This window comes from Pecten maximus, chromosome 17 (assembly GCF_902652985.1).
Source record: "Pecten maximus chromosome 17, xPecMax1.1, whole genome shotgun sequence".
Lineage (NCBI taxonomy): Eukaryota > Metazoa > Mollusca > Bivalvia > Pectinida > Pectinidae > Pecten > Pecten maximus.
The window spans coordinates 23,532,114-23,549,731 of NC_047031.1; the positions used below are offsets into that span (position 1 = coordinate 23,532,114).

Sequence of the window (17,618 nt, forward strand, 5' to 3'; positions counted from 1 at the left end):
ACAGTGAAGGGAGTAACCAGACTTATCAGTTAACTAGATAACATGGAAGGGAGGAAACAAACTTGTCAGTTAACTAGATAACAGGGAAGGGAGTAAATAAACTTGTCAGTTAACTAGATAACAGGGAATTCAAGGGAGGAAACAAACTTGTCAGTTAACAAGATAACAGTGAAGGCAGTGACCAAACTTGTCAGTTAACTAGATAACAGGGAAGGGAGTAACCAGACTTGTCAGTTAACTAGATAACAGGGAAGGGAGAAACCAGACTTGTCAGTTAACTAGATAACAGGAAAGGCAGTAACCAGAGTTGTCAGTTAACTAGATAACAGGGAAGGGAGTAACTAAACTTGTCAGTTAACTAGATAACAGGGAAGGGAGGAAACAAACTTGTCAGTTAACTAGATAACAGGGAAGAGAGTAACCAGACTTGACAGTTAACTAGATAACAGGGAAGGGAGTAACCAGACTTGACAGTTAACTAGATAACAGGGAAGGGAGTAACCAGACTTATCAGTTAACTAGATAACAGGGAAGGGAGGAAACAAACTTGTCAGTTAACTAGATAACAGTGAAGGGAGTAACCAGACTTGTCAGTTAACTAGATAACAGGGAAGAGAGGAAACAAACTTGTCAGTTAACTAGATAACAGTGAAGGGAGTAACCAGACTTGTCAGTTAACTAGATAACAGGGAAGGGAGGAAACAAAACTTGTGAGTTAACTAGATAACAGGAAAGGGAGTAACCAGACTTGTCAGTTAACTAGATATCAGGGAAGGGAGGAAACAAACCTGTCAGTTAACTAGATAACAGGGAAGGCAGTAACAAAACTTGTCAGTTAACTAGATAACAGGGAAGGGAGTAACCCGACTTGTCAGTTAACTAGATAACAGGGAAGGGAGGAAACAAACCTGTCAGTTAACTAGATAACAGGGAAGGGAGTAACCCGACTTGTCAGTTAACTAGATAACAGGGAAGGGAGTAACCAAACTTGTCAGTTAACTAGATAACAGGGAAGGGAGGAAACAAACTTGTCAGTTAACTAGATAACAGGGAAGGGAGTAACCAGACTTGTCAGTTAACTAGATAACAGGGAAGGGAGGAAACGAACTTGTCAGTTAACTAGATAACAGGGAAGACAGTAACCAAACTTGTCAGTTAACTAGATAACAGGGAAGGGAGTAACAAAACTTGTCAGTTAACTAGATAACAGGGAAGACAGTAACCAAACTTGTCAGTTAACTAGATAACAGGGAAGGGAGTAACCAAACTTATCAGTTAACTAGATAACAGGGAATGGAGTAACCAAACTTGTCAGTTAACTAGATAACAGGGAAGGGAGGAAACAAACTTGTCAGTTAACTAGATAACAGGGAAGGGAGTAACCAGACTTGTCAGTTAACTAGATAACAGGGAAGGGAGGAAACAAACTTGTCAGTTAACTAGATAACAGGGAAGACAGTAACCAAACTTGTCAGTTAACTAGATAACAGGGAAGGGAGTAACCAGACTTGTCAGTTAACTAGATAACAGGGAAGACAGTAACCAAACTTGTCAGTTAACTAGATAACAGGGAAGGGAGTAACCAAACTTATCAGTTAACTAGATAACAGGGAATGGAGTAACCAAACTTGTCAGTTAACTAGATAACAGGGAAGGGAGGAAACAAACTTGTCAGTTAACTAGATAACAGGGAAGGGAGGAAACAAACCTGTCAGTTAACTAGATAACAGGGAAGGGAGTAACCAAACTTGTCAGTTAACTAGATAACAGGAAATGGAGTAACCAAACTTGTCAGTTAACTAGATAACAGGGAAGGGAGGAAACAAACTTGTAAGTTAACTAGACAACAGGGGAGGGAGTAACAAAACTTGTCAGTTAACTAGACAACATGGATGGCAGTAGCACAAGTTGTCAGTTAACTACATAACAGGCAAGGGAGTAACAAAACTTGTCAATTAACTAACTAGATAACAGGAAAGGGAGTACCGAACTTGTCAGTTAACTAGACAACAGGGGAGGGAGTAACCAAATTTGTCAGTTAACTAGATAACAGGGAAGGGAGGAAACAAACTTGTCAGTTAACTAGATAACAGGGAAGGGAGGAAACAAACTTGTCAGTTAACTAGATAACAGGGAAGGGAGGAAAGAAACTTGTCAGTTAACTAGATAACAGTGAAGGGAGTAACCAGACTTGTCAGTTAACTAGATAACAGGGAAGGAAGTAACCAAACTTGTCAGTTAACTGGATAACAGGGAAGGGATTAACCCGACTTGTCAGTTAACTAGATAACAGGGAAGGGAGTAACAAAACTTGTCAGTTAACTAGATAACAGGGAATGAAGTAACCAAACTTGTCAGTTAACTAGATAACAGGGAAGGGAGGAAACAAACTTGTCAGTTAACTAGATAACAGGGAAGGAAGTAACCAGACTTGTCAGTTAACTAGATAACAAGGAAGGGAGGAAACAAACTTGTCAGTTAACTAGATAACAGGGAAGGCAGTAACCAGACTTGTCAGTTAACTAGATAACAGGGAAGGGAGGAAACAAACTTGTCAGTTAACTAGATAACAGGGAAGGGAGTAACCAAACTTGTCAGTTAACTAGATAACAGGAAATGGAGTAACCAAACTTGTCAGTTAACTAGATAACAGGGAAGGGAGGAAACAAACTTGTAAGTTAACTAGATAACAGGGAAGGGAGTAACAAAACTTGTCAGTTAACTAGATAACAGGAAAGGGAGTAACCAAACTTGTTAGTTAACTAACTAGACAACAGGGGAGGGAGTAACAAAACTTGTCAGTTAACTAGACAACATGGATGGCAGTAGCACAAGTTGTCAGTTAACTACATAACAGGCAAGGGAGTAACAAAACTTGTCAATTAACTAACTAGATAACAGGAAAGGGAGTACCGAACTTGTCAGTTAACTAGACAACAGGGGAGGGAGTAACCAAATTTGTCAGTTAACTAGATAACAGGGAAGGGAGGAAACAAACTTGTCAGTTAACTAGATAACAGGGAAGGGAGGAAACAAACTTGTCAGTTAACTAGATAACAGGGAAGGGAGGAAACAAACTTGTCAGTTAACTAGATAACAGTGAAGGGAGTAACCAGACTTGTCAGTTAACTAGATAACAGGGAAGGAAGTAACCAAACTTGTCAGTTAACTGGATAACAGGGAAGGGATTAACCCGACTTGTCAGTTAACTAGATAACAGGGAAGGGAGTAACAAAACTTGTCAGTTAACTAGATAACAGGGAATGAAGTAACCAAACTTGTCAGTTAACTAGATAACAAGGAAGGGAGGAAACAAACTTGTCAGTTAACTAGATAACAGGGAAGGCAGTAACCAGACTTGTCAGTTAACTAGATAACAGGGAAGGCAGTAACAAAACTTGTCAGTTAACTAGATAACAGGGAAGGGAGTAACCCGACTTGTCAGTTAACTAGATAACAGGGAAGGGAGGAAACAAACCTGTCAGTTAACAAGATAACAGGGAAGGGAGTAACCAGACTTGTCAGTTAACTAGACAACAGGGGAGGGAGTAACCAAATTTGTCAGTTAACTAGATAACAGGGAAGGGAGGAAACAAACTTGTCAGTTAACTAGATAACAGGGAAGGGAGGAAACAAACTTGTCAGTTAACTAGATAACAGGGAAGGGAGGAAAGAAACTTGTCAGTTAACTAGATAACAGTGAAGGGAGTAACCAGACTTGTCAGTTAACTAGATAACAGGGAAGGAAGTAACCAAACTTGTCAGTTAACTGGATAACAGGGAAGGGATTAACCCGACTTGTCAGTTAACTAGATAACAGGGAAGGGAGTAACAAAACTTGTCAGTTAACTAGATAACAGGGAATGAAGTAACCAAACTTGTCAGTTAACTAGATAACAGGGAAGGGAGGAAACAAACTTGTCAGTTAACTAGATAACAGGGAAGGAAGTAACCAGACTTGTCAGTTAACTAGATAACAAGGAAGGGAGGAAACAAACTTGTCAGTTAACTAGATAACAGGGAAGGCAGTAACCAGACTTGTCAGTTAACTAGATAACAGGGAAGGGAGGAAACAAACTTGTCAGTTAACTAGATAACAGGGAAGGGAGTAACCAAACTTGTCAGTTAACTAGATAACAGGAAATGGAGTAACCAAACTTGTCAGTTAACTAGATAACAGGGAAGGGAGGAAACAAACTTGTAAGTTAACTAGATAACAGGGAAGGGAGTAACAAAACTTGTCAGTTAACTAGATAACAGGAAAGGGAGTAACCAAACTTGTTAGTTAACTAACTAGACAACAGGGGAGGGAGTAACAAAACTTGTCAGTTAACTAGACAACATGGATGGCAGTAGCACAAGTTGTCAGTTAACTACATAACAGGCAAGGGAGTAACAAAACTTGTCAATTAACTAACTAGATAACAGGAAAGGGAGTACCGAACTTGTCAGTTAACTAGACAACAGGGGAGGGAGTAACCAAATTTGTCAGTTAACTAGATAACAGGGAAGGGAGGAAACAAACTTGTCAGTTAACTAGATAACAGGGAAGGGAGGAAACAAACTTGTCAGTTAACTAGATAACAGGGAAGGGAGGAAACAAACTTGTCAGTTAACTAGATAACAGTGAAGGGAGTAACCAGACTTGTCAGTTAACTAGATAACAGGGAAGGAAGTAACCAAACTTGTCATTTAACTGGATAACAGGGAAGGGATTAACCCGACTTGTCAGTTAACTAGATAACAGGGAAGGGAGTAACAAAACTTGTCAGTTAACTAGATAACAGGGAATGAAGTAACCAAACTTGTCAGTTAACTAGATAACAAGGAAGGGAGGAAACAAACTTGTCAGTTAACTAGATAACAGGGAAGGCAGTAACCAGACTTGTCAGTTAACTAGATAACAGGGAAGGCAGTAACAAAACTTGTCAGTTAACTAGATAACAGGGAAGGGAGTAACCCGACTTGTCAGTTAACTAGATAACAGGGAAGGGAGGAAACAAACCTGTCAGTTAACAAGATAACAGGGAAGGGAGTAACCAGACTTGTCAGTTAACTAGATAACAGGGAAGGGAGGAAACAAACTTGTCAGTTAACTAGATAACAGGGAAGGGAGTAACCAGACTTGTCAGTTAACTAGATAACAGGGAAGGGAGGAAACAAACTTGTCAGTTAACTAGATAACAGGGAAGACAGTAACCAAACTTGTCAGTTAACTAGATAACAGGGAAGGGAGGAAACAAACTTGTCAGTTAACTAGATAACAGGGAAGGCAGTAACCAGACTTGTTAGTTAACTAGATAACAGGGAAGGGAGGAAACAAACTTGTCAGTTAACTAGATAACAGGGAAGGGAGGAAACAAACTTGTCAGTTAACTAGATAACACGGAAGGGAGGAAACAAACCTGTCAGTTAACTAGATAACAGGGAAGGGAGTAACAAAACTTGTCAGTTAACTAGATAACAGGGAAGGAAGTAACCAAACTTGTTAGTTAACTAGATAACAGGGAAGGGAGGAAACAAACTTGTCAGTTAACTAGATAACAGGGAAGGAAGTAACCAGACTTGTCAGTTAACTAGATAACAGGGAAGGGAGGAAACAAACTTGTCAGTTAACTAGATAACAGGGAAGGCAGTAACCAGACTTGTCAGTTAACTAGATAACAGGGAAGGGAGAAACCAGACTTGTCAGTTAACTAGATAACAGGAAAGGCAGTAACCAGACTTGTCAGTTAACTAGATAACAGGGAAGGGAGGAAACAAACTTGTCAGTTAACTAGATAACAGGAAAGGCAGTTACCAGACTTGTCAGTTAACTAGATAACAGGGAAGGGAGGAAACAAACTTGTCAGTTAACTAGATATTAGGGAAGGGGGAAACAAACTTGTCAGTTAACTAGATAACAGGGAAGGCAGTAACCAGACTTGTCAGTTAACTAGATAACAGGGAAGGGAGGAAACAAACTTGTCAGTTAACTAGATAACAGGGAAGGCAGTAACCAGACTTGTCAGTTAACTAGATAACAGGGAAGTGAGAAACCAGACTTGTCAGTTAACTAGATAACAGGAAAGGCAGTAACCAGACTTGTCAGTTAACTAGATAACAGGGAAGGGAGGAAACAAACTTGTCAGTTAACTAGATAACAGGAAAGGCAGTAACCAGACTTGTCAGTTAACTAGATAACAGGGAAGGGAGGAAACAAACTTGTCAGTTAACTAGATAACAGGGAAGGGGGAAACAAACTTGTCAGTTAACTAGATAACAGGGAAGGGAGTAACCAGACTTGTCAGTTAACTAGATATCAGGGAAGGGAGTAACCAAACTTGTCAGTTAACTAAATAACAGGGAAGGGAGTAACAAAACTTGTCAGTTAACTAGATAACAGGGAAGGGAGTAACCCGACTTGTCAGTTAACTAAATAACAGGGAAGGAAGGAAACAAACCTGTCAGTTAACAAGATAACAGGGAAGGGAGTAACCCGACTTGTCAGTTAACTAGATAACAGGGAAGGGAGGAAACAAACTTGTCAGTTAACTAGATAACAGGGAAGACAGTAACCAAACTTGTCAGTTAACTAGATAACAGGGAAGGGAGTAACAAAACTTGTCAGTTAACTAGATAACAGGGAAGACAGTAACCAAACTTGTCAGTTAACTAGATAACAGGGAAGGGAGTAACCAAACTTTTCACTTAACTAGATAGCAGGGAATGGAGTAACCAAACTTGTCAGTTAACTAGATAACAGGGAAGGGAGGAAACAAACTTGTCAGTTAACTAGATAACAGGGAAGGGAGGAAACAAACCTGTCAGTTAACTAGATAACAGGGAAGGGAGTAACCAGACTTGTCAGTTAACTGGATAACAGGGAAGGGATTAACCCGACTTGTCAGTTAACTAGATAACAGGGAAGGGAGGAAACAAACTTGTCAGTTAACTAGATAACAGGGAAGGGAGGAAACAAACTTGTCAGTTAACTAGATAACAGGGAAGGAAGTAACCAAACTTGTCAGTTAACTAGATAACAGGGAAGGGAGTAACCAGACTTGTCAGTTAACTAGATAACAGGGAAGGGAGGAAACAAACTTGTCAGTTAACTAGATAACAGGGAAGGGAGTAACCAGACTTGTCAGTTAACTAGATAACAGGGAAGGGAGGAAACAAACTTGTCAGTTAACTAGATAACAGGGAAGACAGTAACCAAACTTGTCAGTTAACTAGATAACAGGGAAGGGAGTAACCAAACTTATCAGTTAACTAGATAACAGGGAAGGGAGTAACCAAACTTGTCAGTTAACTAGATAACAGGGAAGGGAGTAACAAAACTTGTCAGTTAACTAGATAACAGGGAAGGAAGTAACCAAACTTGTCAGTTAACTAGATAACAGGGAAGGAAGTAACCAGACTTGTCAGTTAACTAGATAACAGGGAAGGCAGTAACCAGACTTGTCAGTTAACTAGATAACAGGGAAGGGAGAAACCAGACTTGTCAGTTAACTAGATAACAGGAAAGGCAGTAACCAGACTTGTCAGTTAACTAGATAACAGGGAAGGGAGGAAACAAACTTGTCAGTTAACTAGATAACAGGAAAGGCAGTAACCAGACTTGTCAGTTAACTAGATAACAGGGAAGGGAGGAAACAAACTTGTCAGTTAACTAGATATTAGGGAAGGGGGAAACAAACTTGTCAGTTAACTAGATAACAGGGAAGGCAGTAACCAGACTTGTCAGTTAACTAGATAACAGGGAAGGGAGGAAACAAACTTGTCAGTTAACTAGATAACAGGGAAGGCAGTAACCAGACTTGTCAGTTAACTAGATAACAGGGAAGTGAGAAACCAGACTTGTCAGTTAACTAGATAACAGGAAAGGCAGTAACCAGACTTGTCAGTTAACTAGATAACAGGGAAGGGAGGAAACAAACTTGTCAGTTAACTAGATAACAGGAAAGGCAGTAACCAGACTTGTCAGTTAACTAGATAACAGGGAAGGAAGTAACCAAACTTGTCAGTTAACTAGATAACAGGGAAGGGAGTAACCAGACTTGTCAGTTAACTAGATAACAGGGAAGGGAGGAAACAAACTTTTCAGTTAACTAGATAACAGGGAAGGGAGTAACCAGACTTGTCAGTTAACTAGATAACAGGGAAGGGAGGAAACAAACTTGTCAGTTAACTAGATAACAGGGAAGACAGTAACCAAACTTGTCAGTTAACTAGATAACAGGGAAGGGAGTAACCAAACTTATCAGTTAACTAGATAGCAGGGAATGGAGTAACCAAACTTGTCAGTTAACTAGATAACAGGGAAGGGAGTAACAAAACTTGTCAGTTAACTAGATAACAGGGAAGGAAGTAACCAAACTTGTCAGTTAACTAGATAACAGGGAAGGAAGTAACCAGACTTGTCAGTTAACTAGATAACAGGGAAGGCAGTAACCAGACTTGTCAGTTAACTAGATAACAGGGAAGGGAGAAACCAGACTTGTCAGTTAACTAGATAACAGGAAAGGCAGTAACCAGACTTGTCAGTTAACTAGATAACAGGGAAGGGAGGAAACAAACTTGTCAGTTAACTAGATAACAGGAAAGGCAGTAACCAGACTTGTCAGTTAACTAGATAACAGGGAAGGGAGGAAACAAACTTGTCAGTTAACTAGATATTAGGGAAGGGGGAAACAAACTTGTCAGTTAACTAGATAACAGGGAAGGCAGTAACCAGACTTGTCAGTTAACTAGATAACAGGGAAGGGAGGAAACAAACTTGTCAGTTAACTAGATAACAGGGAAGGCAGTAACCAGACTTATCAGTTAACTAGATAACAGGGAAGTGAGAAACCAGACTTGTCAGTTAACTAGATAACAGGAAAGGCAGTAACCAGACTTGTCAGTTAACTAGATAACAGGGAAGGGAGGAAACAAACTTGTCAGTTAACTAGATAACAGGAAAGGCAGTAACCAGACTTGTCAGTTAACTAGATAACAGGGAAGGGAGGAAACAAACTTGTCAGTTAACTAGATAACAGGGAAGGGGGAAACAAACTTGTCAGTTAACTAGATAACAGGGAAGGGAGTAACCAGACTTGTCAGTTAACTAGATATCAGGGAAGGGAGTAACCAAACTTGTCAGTTAACTAAATAACAGGGAAGGGAGTAACAAAACTTGTCAGTTAACTAGATAACAGGGAAGGGAGTAACCCGACTTGTCAGTTAACTAAATAACAGGGAAGGAAGGAAACAAACCTGTCAGTTAACAAGATAACAGGGAAGGGAGTAACCCGACTTGTCAGTTAACTAGATAACAGGGAAGGGAGTAACCAGACTTGTCAGTTAACTAGATAACAGGGAAGGGAGGAAACAAACTTGTCAGTTAACTAGATAACAGGGAAGGGAGTAACCAGACTTGTCAGTTAACTAGATAACAGGGAAGGGAGGAAACAAACTTGTCAGTTAACTAGATAACAGGGAAGACAGTAACCAAACTTGTCAGTTAACTAGATAACAGGGAAGGGAGTAACAAAACTTGTCAGTTAACTAGATAACAGGGAAGACAGTAACCAAACTTGTCAGTTAACTAGATAACAGGGAAGGGAGTAACCAAACTTTTCACTTAACTAGATAGCAGGGAATGGAGTAACCAAACTTGTCAGTTAACTAGATAACAGGGAAGGGAGGAAACAAACTTGTCAGTTAACTAGATAACAGGGAAGGGAGGAAACAAACCTGTCAGTTAACTAGATAACAGGGAAGGGAGTAACCAGACTTGTCAGTTAACTGGATAACAGGGAAGGGAGTAACCCGACTTGTCAGTTAACTAGATAACAGGGAAGGGAGGAAACAAACTTGTCAGTTAACTAGATAACAGGGAAGGGAGGAAACAAACTTGTCAGTTAACTAGATAACAGGGAAGGAAGTAACCAAACTTGTCAGTTAACTAGATAACAGGGAAGGGAGTAACCAGACTTGTCAGTTAACTAGATAACAGGGAAGGGAGGAAACAAACTTTTCAGTTAACTAGATAACAGGGAAGGGAGTAACCAGACTTGTCAGTTAACTAGATAACAGGGAAGGGAGGAAACAAACTTGTCAGTTAACTAGATAACAGGGAAGACAGTAACCAAACTTGTCAGTTAACTAGATAACAGGGAAGGGAGTAACCAAACTTATCAGTTAACTAGATAGCAGGGAATGGAGTAACCAAACTTGTCAGTTAACTAGATAACAGGGAAGGGAGTAACAAAACTTGTCAGTTAACTAGATAACAGGGAAGGAAGTAACCAAACTTGTCAGTTAACTAGATAACAGGGAAGGGAGGAAACAAACTTGTCAGTTAACTAGATAACAGGGAAGGAAGTAACCAGACTTGTCAGTTAACTAGATAACAGGGAAGGGAGGAAACAAACTTGTCAGTTAACTAGATAACAGGGAAGGCAGTAACCAGACTTGTCAGTTAACTAGATAACAGGGAAGGGAGAAACCAGACTTGTCAGTTAACTAGATAACAGGAAAGGCAGTAACCAGACTTGTCAGTTAACTAGATAACAGGGAAGGGAGGAAACAAACTTGTCAGTTAACTAGATAACAGGAAAGGCAGTAACCAGACTTGTCAGTTAACTAGATAACAGGGAAGGGAGGAAACAAACTTGTCAGTTAACTAGATAACAGGGAAGGGGGAAACAAACTTGTCAGTTAACTAGATAACAGGGAAGGGAGTAACCAGACTTGTCAGTTAACTAGATAACAGGGAAGGGAGTAACCAAACTTGTCAGTTAACTAAATAACAGGGAAGGGAGTAACAAAACTTGTCAGTTAACTAGATAACAGGGAAGGGAGTAACCCGACTTGTCAGTTAACTAAATAACAGGGAAGGAAGGAAACAAACCTGTCAGTTAACAAGATAACAGGGAAGGGAGTAACCCGACTTGTCAGTTAACTAGATAACAGGGAAGGGAGTAACCAGACTTGTCAGTTAACTAGATAACAGGGAAGGGAGGAAACAAACTTGTCAGTTAACTAGATAACAGGGAAGGGAGTAACCAGACTTGTCAGTTAACTAGATAACAGGGAAGGGAGGAAACAAACTTGTCAGTTAACTAGATAACAGGGAAGACAGTAACCAAACTTGTCAGTTAACTAGATAACAGGGAAGGGAGTAACAAAACTTGTCAGTTAACTAGATAACAGGGAAGACAGTAACCAAACTTGTCAGTTAACTAGATAACAGGGAAGGGAGTAACCAAACTTTTCACTTAACTAGATAGCAGGGAATGGAGTAACCAAACTTGTCAGTTAACTAGATAACAGGGAAGGGAGGAAACAAACTTGTCAGTTAACTAGATAACAGGGAAGGGAGGAAACAAACCTGTCAGTTAACTAGATAACAGGGAAGGGAGTAACCAGACTTGTCAGTTAACTGGATAACAGGGAAGGGATTAACCCGACTTGTCAGTTAACTAGATAACAGGGAAGGGAGGAAACAAACTTGTCAGTTAACTAGATAACAGGGAAGGGAGGAAACAAACTTGTCAGTTAACTAGATAACAGGGAAGGAAGTAACCAAACTTGTCAGTTAACTAGATAACAGGGAAGGGAGTAACCAGACTTGTCAGTTAACTAGATAACAGGGAAGGGAGGAAACAAACTTTTCAGTTAACTAGATAACAGGGAAGGGAGTAACCAGACTTGTCAGTTAACTAGATAACAGGGAAGGGAGGAAACAAACTTGTCAGTTAACTAGATAACAGGGAAGACAGTAACCAAACTTGTCAGTTAACTAGATAACAGGGAAGGGAGTAACCAAACTTATCAGTTAACTAGATAGCAGGGAATGGAGTAACCAAACTTGTCAGTTAACTAGATAACAGGGAAGGGAGTAACAAAACTTGTCAGTTAACTAGATAACAGGGAAGGAAGTAACCAAACTTGTCAGTTAACTAGATAACAGGGAAGGGAGGAAACAAACTTGTCAGTTAACTAGATAACAGGGAAGGAAGTAACCAGACTTGTCAGTTAACTAGATAACAGGGAAGGGAGGAAACAAACTTGTCAGTTAACTAGATAACAGGGAAGGCAGTAACCAGACTTGTTAGTTAACTAGATAACAGGGAAGGGAGGAAACAAACTTGTCAGTTAACTAGATAACAGGGAAGGGAGGAAACAAACTTGTCAGTTAACTAGATAACAGGGAAGGGAGGAAACAAACCTGTCAGTTAACTAGATAACAGGGAAGGGAGTAACAAAACTTGTCAGTTAACTAGATAACAGGGAAGGAAGTAACCAAACTTGTTAGTTAACTAGATAACAGGGAAGGGAGGAAACAAACTTGTCAGTTAACTAGATAACAGGGAAGGAAGTAACCAGACTTGTCAGTTAACTAGATAACAGGGAAGGGAGGAAACAAACTTGTCAGTTAACTAGATAACAGGGAAGGGAGGAAACAAACCTGTCAGTTAACTAGATAACAGGGAAGGGAGTAACCAGACTTGTCAGTTAACTAGATAACAGGGAAGGAAGTAACCAAACTTGTCAGTTAACTGGATAACAGGGAAGGGATTAACCCGACTTGTCAGTTAACTAGATAACAGGGAAGGGAGGAAACAAACTTGTCAGTTAACTAGATAACAGGGAAGGGAGGAAACAAACTTGTCAGTTAACTAGATAACAGGGAAGGGAGGAAACAAACTTGTCAGTTAACTAGATAACAGGGAAGGAAGTAAGCAAACTTGTCAGTTAACTAGATAACAGGGAAGGGATTCACCCGACTTGTCAGTTAACTAGATAACAGGGAAGGGAGGAAACAAACCTGTCAGTTAACTAGATAACAGGGAAAGGAGGAAACAAACTTGACAGTTAACTAGATAACAGGGAAAGGAGGAAACAAACTTGACAGGTAACTAGATAACAGGGAAGGGAGGAAACAAACCTGTCAGTTAACTAGATAACAGGGAAGGGAGGAAACAAACTTGTCAGTTAACTAGATAACAGGGAAGGGAGGAAACAAACTTGTCAGTTAACTAGATAACAGGGAAGGGAGGAAACAAACCTGTCAGTTAACTAGATAACAGGGAAGGGAGGAAACAAACTTATCAGTTAACTAGATAACAGTGAAGGGAGTAACTAAACTTGTCAGTTAACTAGATAACAGGGAAGGGAGGAAACAAACTTGTCAGTTAACTAGATAACAGTGAAGGGAGTAACCAAACTTGTCAGTTAACTAGATAAAAGGGAAGGGGAGTAACCAAACTTGTCAGTTAACTAGATAACAGGGAAGGGAGGAAACAAACCTGTCAGTTAACTAGATAACAGGGAAGGCAGTAACAAAACTTGTCAGTTAACTAGATAACAGGGAAGGCAGTAACCAAACTTGTCAGTTAACTAGATAACAGGGAAGGAAGGAAACAAAATTGGCAGTTAACTAGATAACAGGGAAGGGAGTAACTGAACTTGTCAGTTAACTAGATAACAGGGAAGGGAGTAACCAAACTTGTCAGTTAACTAGATAACAGGGGAGGGAGTAACAAAACTTGTCAGTTAACTAGATAACAGGGAAGGGATTAACCAGACTTGTCAGTTAACTAGATAACAGGGAAGGGAGGAAACAAACTTGTCAGTTAACTAGATAACAGGGAAGGGAGGAAACAAACCTGTCAGTTAACTAGATAACAGGGAAGGGAGTAACCAGACTTGTCAGTTAACTAGATAACAGGAAAGGGAGTAACCAACCTTGTCAGTTAACTAGATAACAGGGAAGGGAGTAACCAAACTTGTCAGTTAACTAGATAACAGGGAAGGGAGTAACCAGACTTGTCAGTTAACTAGATAACAGGGAAGGCAGTAACCAGACTTGTCAGTTAACTAGATAACAGGGAAGGCAGTAACCAGACTTGTCAGTTAACTAGATAACAGGGAAGGGAGTAACAAAACTTGTCAGTTAACTAGATATCAGGGAAGGGAGGAAACAAACCTGTCAGTTAACTACATATCAGGGAAGGGAGTAACCAAACTGGTCAGTTAACTAGATAACAGGGAAGGGAGAAACCAAACGTGTCAGTTAACTAGATAACAGGGAAGGGAGGAAACAAACTTGTCAGTTAACTAGATAACAGGGAAGGGAGTAACCAAACTTGTCAGTTAACTAGATATCAGGGAAGGGAGGAAACAAACTTGTCAGTTAACTAGATAACAGGGAAGGGAGGAAACAAACTTGTCAGTTAACTAGATAACAGGGAAGGGAGTAACCAGACTTGTCAGTTAACTAGATAACAGGGAAGGGAGGAAACAAACCTGTCAGTTAACTAGATAACAGGGAAGGCATTAACCAGACTTGTCAGTTAACTAGATAACAGAAAAGGGATTAACCAGACTTGTCAGTTAACTAGATAACAGGGAAGGGAGTAACCAGACTTATCAGTTAACTAGATAACAGGGAAGGGAGGAAACAAACTTGTCAGTTAACTAGATATCAGGGAAGGGAGTAACAAAACTTGTCAGTTAACTAGATATCAGGGAAGGGAGGAAACAAACCTGTCAGTTAACTAGATATCAGGGAAGGGAGTAACCAGACTTATCAGTTAACTAGATAACAGGGAAGGGAGGAAACAAACTTGTCAGTTAACTAGATATCAGGGAAGGGAGTAACCAGACTTATCAGTTAACTAGATAACAGGGAAGGGAGGAAACAAACCTGTCAGTTAATTAGATAACAGGGAAGGCATTAACCAGACTTGTCAGTTAACTAGATAACAGGAAAGGGATTAACCAGACTTGTCAGTTAACTAGATAACAGGGAAGGGAGTAACCAGACTTATCAGTTAACTAGATAACAGGGAAGGGAGGAAACAAACTTGTCAGTTAACTAGATAACAGGGAAGGGAGTAACCAGACTTGTCAGTTAACTAGATAACAGGCAATGGAGTAACAAAACTTGTCAGTTAACAAGATAACAGGAAAGGGAGTACCCAAAACCTTGTCAATTATACTAGACAACTGGGAAGGGAGTATACAAGTATACAAGAAATTCACTTTTCTATAGAAATGGCTGTTTCTATTATAAGATTTTTTTTTAATTTTCAAAATCTAATTAAAAAAATACAAATTACAACAACAAAATAAAAACAAACAACAAATAAATAAATGAATAAATGAAGGGAAACAAAATCTAAAAGAAAAAGAATTTTGATTGTATTAGCTGATTGCAAGAAGTATTTAGAAACTCCTTAAGATCTATGATATTAATATGAAATGCACAAACGACAATTAATATGAAAAAAGGTTTGCTATCAGAAATATGTCTACAAAAGCTTGTGCTAAATACATACCTCCCATCTCAAAAGCTTAAAGTAACATATTAAAGCATTAGAAGTAATTTTGGGAAATCAACATTCTCACAGTGGATGAAAAAAGAGTTATAATTCAAGTTCTATCAGTACATATATGGCAGCTTGAATCAAATATTGATTTTTATTTTCAAATAAAATTAAAAGAAAAGCGAGTTAAAACAAAATATTAGTAGGCTTTGTTATATCTCAATGGCAGTAATAGAACAAGGATGGATAGTATTGCAACAGCAATACAAAGTCCCCTGCCTGAACCAGGAGTGCAACTATTTATTTCCCATTTTTTAAACTATGTGTTATACTGATCACGTATACCAAGTTTTGTTAAAAACGGAGTAGTACTTTCGGATTGTCCGGACACGCCTCCACCAATGAGAAGTTGGCGGCCATTTTGAAAAAAAAAATTTCGAAGAAAAAAAAATGTAGGATGCACAACTACATGTTATACTGATCATGAATACCAAGTTTCGTTAAAATCCTAGTACTTTAGGATGAGTTGTCCGGACAAGCCTCAACCAATGAGAAGCCGGCAGCCATTTTGAAAAATAATTTTTTGAAGAAAAAAAATGTGGGATGCACAACTACATGTTATACTGATCATGAATATCAAGTTTCGTTAAAATCATAGTACTTTAGGAGGAGTTGTCCGGACAAGCCTCAACCAATGAGAAGCCGGCAGCCATTTTGAAAAATAATTTTTTGAAGAAAAAAAATGTGGGATGCACAACTACATGTTATACTGATCATGTATACCAAGTTTTGTTAAAATCTGAGTAGTACTTTAAGAGGAGTTGTCAGGACAAATCTCAACCAATGAGAAGTTGGCGGCCATTTTGAAAATTGGTTTTTCGAAGAAAAAAATGTGGGATGCACAACTACATGTTATACTGATCATGTATACCAAGTTTCATTAAAATCGGAGTAGTACTTTAGAGGGAGTTGTCCGGACAACTATTGCGTGACAGACAGACAGATGGACGGAGGGTAAACCTATAGTCCCCCCGTTTTTCAAACGGCAGGGGACTAATAATAAAACATTATATCTCTTCATTGAAAATTAATATTAATCAAACATATGCCTAGCTGGTATCCTCAATGATCACGGAGCAGCACCTAGTACAGCTGCTTCAATTTCGAGGTAGAAATTCACGTTGGCAGCTGACATACTCTGAGGTATATTGACCAAAGATCAATTAATATTGACTACATTTATCCTTAAGACTACTTTATAATGTCCTACCATAATGTTTACATGCTATGTGATACAAAAACAATGATTTCGAGGACCTTGACCTGAATTGAATTGACCTTGATGCTTAATCAAGTCAACTTTTGTTTGGATACAACAAACTGTGCCTCTAATTGACAAACTGCCATGTTTAACAGATTTGCAGTAATGACATTGAATTTGGTCAAATAACTTGTTGGAATATATAGATTGATCATGTTGTCAAAGCAAATACCTACTAGTTGAGAGATCCTTGGCCTTGACCTTTGACCCACTTACCTTGACCTTTGAACAGACGACTCAATTAAAATGAATGGGAATGATGAAAACATTAATTCAGCTAGTATTATAAAAAGTATTATTAATGTTATAAGTAGGTAGCCAATGCCTTAGTTAAGACTTCAGACATAATTACCTGATTGGTCCACATCAAACGCTATTTGGTGTTGGTCAGCCAATTCCTTCATCAGTCTCATCCTCTCGGCCCTCAGATGTTTCTGAGTCTCTTCAACTTGCTCCTTATTTAATTTCATGTCCATCTCTATTGTGTCGTTGATAACCTACATGAAATTAATAAATAAAATGTATGTAAAGAAGTATTAGAAATAATAATAAATAATGATCCAAACATAGTATGGAAAAATAATCATAATTAAGAATTAAATATTTTAAAATACACATCTAGATGCCATAAGGTAAGTGATATTAAGAAAAAAAAGTGATTTTGTCATGCATTTTTAATGATCAGTATCTGATTCAAAGCAGTTACATATAGGCCTATACCTACTGCTGCAGTACATGCTTTTGATATGCAATATTACTGTATTTTTTTTTTTTTTTTTTTTTTTAATTTTTAGTTTTGGTCTTAACTAATGATTGTTTTAATCATTTAACTTCTCAATGTTTTTTTTTCTCTATCTTATTAAGATATCTTTCTCATTTATCTATTTTTTTAATCAACTCCCTCTATCTAAACATGATATAAAAAATCTGGAACTGAATACTTAATAGTGGCTTCTCGCTCTTTTACAATTACCCAGTCAAAGATGGCGGTCGAT

At 38.7% G+C, this 17,618-nt stretch overlaps 1 protein-coding gene across 2 annotated transcripts in view; it reads right to left on the bottom strand.

Moving 5' to 3' along the window:
* Positions 1-17,618, bottom strand: part of LOC117315358 — a 40,723-nt gene that overhangs the window by 7,219 nt on the left and 15,886 nt on the right. Inside the window, exons 7-8 of one of the 2 annotated variants that reach the window (XM_033869513.1) lie at positions 16,976-17,120; positions 15,315-15,329 (exon numbers count right to left, since the gene is read on the bottom strand). In XM_033869513.1, coding sequence (XP_033725404.1) covers positions 15,315-15,329; positions 16,976-17,120 — 160 coding nt within the window. The remainder of the gene's footprint in view (positions 1-15,314; positions 15,330-16,975; positions 17,121-17,618) is intronic. The other variant, XM_033869514.1, reaches the window with a different exon arrangement.